Raw genomic sequence first — 7,105 nt, 5'->3', positions numbered from 1 at the left:
AACCACTATTTTGTAAACCCAAACCGATATATAATTTCGTTTAATTGTAAAATCTAAACCCTAATCACTCTTTTGTAAACCCAAGAATTTTTCTTAATTTATAGGTTTATTTGAATTAAAATTAAGTTTATTTAATATTTCTTTTATTAATTTTAATTCAAATAAAATTATAAATTAATACCAAATCATTTAAAATTAATTATTAATTGATATAGTAAGGGTAAAAACGGAATTTTATTTTTGTCAAAAAATCGTAAGTATGAAACTAACAAAATTTATTAGTTTGAGTATTAAATCACACGTTTTAATTAAATGAGGTATTTTTCTTCCAACCAAAAAAGACGAAGTATTAAACTTCCAAATAAAAAATAGATGAGGTATTTTTAAGCTTTTTTCCCTGTTCTAGAATAAAGAAGAAGAAACGAAGTAACCAACGGCCACGATTACTCCAACACAAGACCAAATCTGATTGGCTGACATTATAGATCGTCGTAAGATGATTGGTCCACGTAATCTCGGATGACATGAGTTATAATTTCTTCGTCTTGCCATAAAAAGCGACTACTTCACCATCACCTTCGGCCACTACTGGACCCTATTTATATTTAAAGGCAGTCCCAACTTCTTCTACGGAGCTTAAATAAATCAGAGTAAAAGGAAAAGCTCTGTTCAAAACGAAGTTTATACGATCGAAACAAGGAGAGAGTGAGATCAAAAGCTTAAAGTTTTCGATATGGCTCGCTCGTTCGGAGCAAACGGCACTGCTGTGCTGGCGATCATCTTCTTAGGTGAGTGATTTCTGATCTTCTAATTGTCTTGTTCTTCGATTTAGATCTCTTTAGTCTGTGTAATTCGTAAAAATCTCCTCTGCATTGTCCCGTGATCGTATTACTGGATTTGATTGTGCTTGTTTTACAATGTTGAATTGCAATTTTGCGATCTTAAGGTTAGATCTCGTTGACAGAGTTAGTTTAAAGATGTTTCCTTAGAGATTCGTTTCGTGGATGACGAGATTAGGTTGTGGTTTGTTAGTAGTATCTTTGTGAAATTGGAATTGGGAGAGATTACTGTTTTGATTTTGTTGGTGTATTGAGCGGTTGGAGTTTTCTTTTTTACGTTTCAGGATGTTTATTTGCGTTTTCAACTGCAAAAGAAGAGGCCACCAAGTTGGGATCAGTTATAGGGATTGATCTTGGTACCACTTACTCTTGTGTCGGTGTTTACAAGAATGGTCACGTTGAAATTATTGCCAACGACCAAGGAAACCGTATTACACCTTCCTGGGTTGGTTTCACTGACTCTGAGAGGCTCATTGGTGAGGCTGCTAAGAATCAGGCGGCTGTTAATCCAGAGAGGACTATCTTCGACGTCAAGAGATTGATCGGCCGAAAGTAATTACATTGTCCTCCTTCTCTTGCGTGGTTTATGTATGTTTCACTTGCATGAGATATTGATTTTTTGTTTATTTATTTATGGCAGATTTGAGGACAAGGAGGTCCAAAAGGACAGGAAACTTGTACCTTACCAGATTGTGAACAAGGACGGTAAGCCATACATTCAAGTCAAGATCAAGGATGGTGAGACTAAGGTTTTCAGTCCTGAGGAGATCAGTGCTATGATTCTGACTAAGATGAAGGAGACAGCCGAAGCATACCTTGGAAAGAAAATCAAGGACGCTGTTGTTACCGTTCCAGGTTAGCTTGTTGTTAATTCGCCTTCATCGGAGACATGTACTTATCTGGATTGGTGATTGATTGTTCATTGGTGTTGAATATGCGCAGCTTACTTCAACGATGCCCAAAGGCAAGCTACCAAGGATGCTGGTGTTATTGCTGGGCTCAATGTTGCTAGAATCATCAATGAGCCTACTGCTGCTGCTATTGCCTATGGTCTGGATAAAAAGGGTGGTGAGAAGAACATCCTTGTCTTTGATCTTGGTGGTGGTACCTTTGATGTCAGTGTATTGACCATTGATAATGGAGTGTTCGAGGTTCTCTCCACAAACGGTGACACTCACTTGGGAGGTAATATACTTGTGACCACGAATGAATCGTTTTTAATTACATTTTGTTTATGAACAGAGGAGTGTTGTGCAATTGGAATCGCCCAAATATTCTAAACAAAACACAATCAAAAACATGTGTCAAAGTATAGATAGAGTATCAGACACTGAGGGATTACTTTTAGTGTGATGTTGGTGCTAACCTTTTGTTGTTATGATCTGCGCAGGTGAGGACTTTGACCACAGGATCATGGAGTACTTCATCAAGTTGATCAAGAAGAAGCACCAGAAGGACATCAGCAAGGACAACAAGGCTCTTGGTAAGCTCCGAAGGGAATGTGAGAGGGCTAAGAGAGCTCTTAGTAGCCAGCACCAAGTCCGTGTAGAGATTGAGTCACTCTTTGATGGTGTTGATTTCTCTGAGCCACTCACCAGAGCTCGTTTCGAGGAGCTGAACAATGACTTGTTCAGGAAGACCATGGGACCAGTGAAGAAGGCCATGGATGATGCTGGTCTACAGAAGAGCCAGATCGATGAGATCGTCCTTGTTGGTGGAAGCACCAGGATCCCAAAGGTTCAGCAACTATTGAAGGACTTCTTTGAAGGTAAAGAGCCAAACAAGGGTGTGAACCCAGATGAGGCTGTTGCTTATGGTGCTGCTGTTCAGGGTGGTATTTTGAGTGGAGAAGGCGGTGATGAGACCAAAGATATTCTTCTTCTTGATGTGGCACCACTCACTTTGGGTATTGAGACTGTAGGAGGAGTGATGACAAAGCTGATCCCGAGAAACACGGTTATTCCAACCAAGAAATCTCAAGTTTTCACAACGTACCAAGACCAGCAGACAACTGTCTCAATTCAGGTCTTTGAAGGTGAAAGAAGTCTCACCAAGGACTGCAGGCTGCTCGGGAAATTCGACCTCAACGGAATCCCACCGGCCCCAAGGTTTGCTCTCACTTCTTTTAACCTTTTGTAACTGTAAAATCTGTCTCATTTGAACTTCAAAATAATCATCATTCTTCTTTTTGACAGAGGAACCCCTCAAATCGAGGTCACATTCGAAGTGGACGCCAATGGTATCCTGAACGTGAAAGCAGAGGACAAGGCGAGTGGTAAATCAGAGAAGATTACAATCACAAACGAGAAGGGTCGTCTGAGCCAAGAAGAGATTGACCGGATGGTGAAGGAGGCAGAGGAGTTTGCAGAGGAAGACAAGAAGGTGAAGGAGAGGATCGACGCCAGGAATGCGTTGGAGACGTACGTGTACAACATGAAAAACCAAGTGAACGACAAGGACAAGCTTGCAGACAAATTGGAAGGGGATGAGAAGGAGAAGATCGAAGCAGCTACCAAAGAGGCCTTGGAGTGGCTCGACGAGAACCAAAACTCAGAGAAAGAAGAGTACGATGAGAAGCTCAAGGAGGTAGAAGCAGTGTGTAACCCAATCATCACGGCAGTATACCAGAGATCAGGCGGAGCACCAGGTGCAGGAGGAGAATCAACAACTGAGGAGGAAGATGAGTCTCATGATGAACTCTAGATGTCTTTTTTTTTTTTTTTATCATTGATTTGTTAAAACCATTAGAGACAAGTTTTGAGTATGAAAGAAAAAAAGTCGTTTTTTGTTTTTGCTTTTTTTTGTAAGTTTTTGGTTTTTTTTTTTTTTTATTTTAGGAAAGGGGAGTGATTAAGTAGCGTCCCTTCTTTAGTCTCCCCGGACGTTCTCTTTATGTTCCCTTGACTTCTTCATAACAAATACTTTTTTCCCATCCAAAATCAGATGCATTGTTACCGATCAGTGGTGAACCGAATTTTATAGAGAAGACTCTTAGCAATGGCTGACCAATCTTCAGATGCATAACGACATGAGAAAAATAAGTGATCTCGAGTCTCAGTGGGAGTGGAACAGAAAACACAAGTCATATCTGAGCCATTATTCCAAGCCTAACATACGGGTCGCCTGTAGATGGATGGTTATGCATGGCAAGCCAAGTACAAAAGGATTGTTTTGGTGTCGAGTGAGCGAACCAAACTCTTTTGTGCCAAGCTCTCTAATAATGTGATCAGTTAAAATTATGCAATCACTAGAATCTTAATTCTACATTAATCACATTCAGATAACAGAGTATCAAAAGTCAGTTAAATATTTTAACTGATCACCTAATAAACACATCAGAAGAATTTGCAAAATACCTCCGTTCATTTCAGCGGTGAAGTCTTCATGAACGGTTTTTTAGATGAATGATGAAAGCTTAATTTTTAAGGTCGGAATATCAATTTCTCTCTTTTCGCCTACAATATTTTTTTCTAAAGTGTTAGTCTTTTCGGAAATCTTTTATGATAGACTAAAGGCTTGTATTTATAGCTGCAGAGAGCAGAGAGGACGAAGCTCCACTTTAAAGGTTTATTTCGGAATAATCTCAATCGTATATCAACGCAACAAAGACATGTAATACAAGTGGAAGCATAAGAGTTAAACACATTATGTAATCGTGATTAACCATCATGTATGCTCATGTTTATACAATATTTTTGTCGTGATTTCAAAATAGGAAAAATGATTGACAGCTACTTGAAGCATACGTCAACACATAGCCACACATACTAACAATATAATGTCTTGTTAACTACGTGAACTATTGTCATCACATAACGACATCTATAAACAAACATAAGTTATGTGTACAACACCATAAACATTCGAGGTTGGCTGGAATCCGGCGTTGACCAGTGTTGACCGACGTTGACTAGTATTAACTGGTGTTAACCCGTGTTGACCGCCGTTGACCACTATTTTTCTTTTTTTTTTTCCTAAAAATGATATATTTTTTGTTTTTATATATTTTGATAAATAAATAAAAAGATAAATGATTTGTATAATTTACGAAAACAAAATATAACAACAAACAATTATATGACAAAAAAATACAAGAAATTATATACCAAAAAAAAGAAAAAATTATATGACAAACAAAATTTGTGGTATATTGAAACTTGGTTTTTATGGTGGGTGATGATGATGAATGAGATGATGATGATATGGTGAACAGGTGGAATGCAAGGAGTTTCAATTTCCCTTATGCTATTGTAGTATAAGAGATGTCAATCCTAAGTGAGTGTTATGCAAGCAATCAGGATGTGAATATTTGTCTAAGTTAAGCCAATTATGTAGGATGTTTGTCACTAACAACCTAATGATGAATATAAAATGCAGAAAGTAAAAGCTACTAAGACTAGACACTAAATGCAAAGAGAACATGATGATTTAAGCAGCAATGTAATGAAACAGAAACATAAACTATAGTAATGCAAGACAAGTAATGAACTTATGCAAGACAAGTAATGAACATGATTGGATAGAAAACTAAGTAAATGCAACAGGAATGAAACTAAAATGAAACAGGAAATGAGACAGGACAAACACAGAGCATAAACAAGAGACTCTGGGGTGAGCTCGAGCAAGCACTGGATCGGATACTCGATCGAGTTGACAAATGCGAGAAACAGAGCAAACCAAATAAAACAGAGCAAGACAAAAGTAAATCAATCAACAAGCGGATAACAAGATTCAAACAGGTAAATCAATAGATAAGGAAGGTCCTAAGGATGGATTCATGGGCTGGACTTTGGATTATGGTCATCTAACTTGGTCAACAAATCTTAAACAACATGAGCTAATCTCTAGACAATGATCTCCTAGAACATGTTAATCCACTCTCATGGCAAAAACAATCAAGCTTCTATATTTCTAAACTAGTTCTCACATAGCAAAGATCATATAAAAGCAAGCATTAAGCAACATATCATTTATGTCAAAAATCAAACAAAACATCTAATCTCTTAGCATGTTTAGTGATAATCTCTAGATCTAGCCTTATCTAGCAACCTAGACATTGGTGTGATGCTAAGAAGCTTAAAATCAAACCCTACCCTCTCGGTTATAAGGTCAGCATAGAGCATATCTAGCCTAGAAGAGATCTACAACAATCAAGCTTGACCAAGCTAAACAATCCACAACCACAATCCAGCCTAAACCATCCTTAAGATCCTAAGCCACTACTCACAAATGCTAAACATGATCAATGAAATCATAAACCCAGAAAATGACGAAACTTGCATCATTAGAAAGATAAAGCAAAGATCTACAATATTGAAGAAGGAATCAAACTCGAATTCTTAATACTTTGAAAGTTATTGAACAAGCAAGTATCAAGAAATCTCTTGTTTTTCTCCAAAAGTAGATAACGGATCTAAGAAATGTCAAAAGTAAAAAGCATAAATTCCCAAAAGGGTAAATACTAGGTTTTTAGAGTTTCTCAAAGGTGGCTCTCTTTGGTGGCTGCAGGGTACAAGGCTTTATATAGAAAAAGTAGTGGAAGCCCTAAAAATGCTAAAAGACAAAATAACTAGACGGCTCGGTCAACGCGACCTGGTGCTCGGTCGAGTGACCGGTCGAGTTGACCTCTCTTCCTCTTCTTCCATCCGGTCGAATCCATTTCCGCACATGGTCGAGTGTCTGGTCGATTGGAACTCTGGACCTTGATTCTTCAGCTCTAACTCCATTGCTTTCTTCTCTTGATAGCTTCACTTGTCATCAGCATTGCTTCCATGCTCCTTAGGCTCCAAAATCACCTGTTTATGCAAGAAAATATGCAAATGCAATGCAACTATACTCTAATGCATGAACAGTCCTAAAAGCTATGCAATAATGGCTAAACTAGATAGCAAATGATGCAAAAGAGGTGAAAATACTAAGGGAAAACAAGGTAAAATATATGAACATCATATATCTAGTAACTAATTTTGTTAATACAAAAAATATACCAAAAATAATATAATAAAACTATACCACCGAAGTTCATAAAACAATAACAAATATATACCTTTTCTTTTTAAAAATTATTTTTTATTTTGTATCTTCAAAGGTGGGGGCTTTAAATATTTTTGTTCTTTTTACTTGTTTATAAGATTATGTCATTTGAAATATATCCAAGACATTGCCAACTATTTTTTTTTTGATAAGAAAAAGAAAGGAAGAAAATAATGGAAATGCTATTTATTTACATGAAAGACATATATCTAGGAGATAATTAAAAAAAAAAA

At 37.2% G+C, this 7,105-nt stretch overlaps 1 protein-coding gene across 1 annotated transcript; it reads left to right on the top strand.

Annotated features, from left to right (window-relative positions):
* LOC104729712 (mediator of RNA polymerase II transcription subunit 37f-like) lies at positions 565-3,734 on the top strand. The gene is made up of 6 exons (XM_010448705.2): positions 565-788; positions 1,124-1,391; positions 1,480-1,694; positions 1,782-2,024; positions 2,230-2,947; positions 3,035-3,734. The coding sequence occupies exons 1-6, from the start codon at positions 734-736 to the stop codon at positions 3,540-3,542; spliced, it is 2,007 nt and encodes a 668-aa protein (XP_010447007.1). The 5' UTR covers positions 565-733; the 3' UTR covers positions 3,543-3,734.

This window comes from Camelina sativa, chromosome 2, assembly GCF_000633955.1.
Source record: "Camelina sativa cultivar DH55 chromosome 2, Cs, whole genome shotgun sequence".
NCBI lineage: Eukaryota > Viridiplantae > Streptophyta > Magnoliopsida > Brassicales > Brassicaceae > Camelina > Camelina sativa.
This window is presented reverse-complemented; position numbering and strand designations above follow the sequence as displayed.

Bases quoted from the DNA above. Each gene is read 5' to 3' on its own strand.
- LOC104729712 (XM_010448705.2), top strand. From the start codon at position 734: ATGGCTCGCTCGTTCGGAGCAAACGGCACTGCTGTGCTGGCGATCATC. The intron at 1,392-1,479 runs GTAATTACATTG...TATTTATGGCAG, and splicing joins AAGAGATTGATCGGCCGAAA to ATTTGAGGACAAGGAGGTCC. The intron at 1,695-1,781 runs GTTAGCTTGTTG...GAATATGCGCAG, and splicing joins CGCTGTTGTTACCGTTCCAG to CTTACTTCAACGATGCCCAA.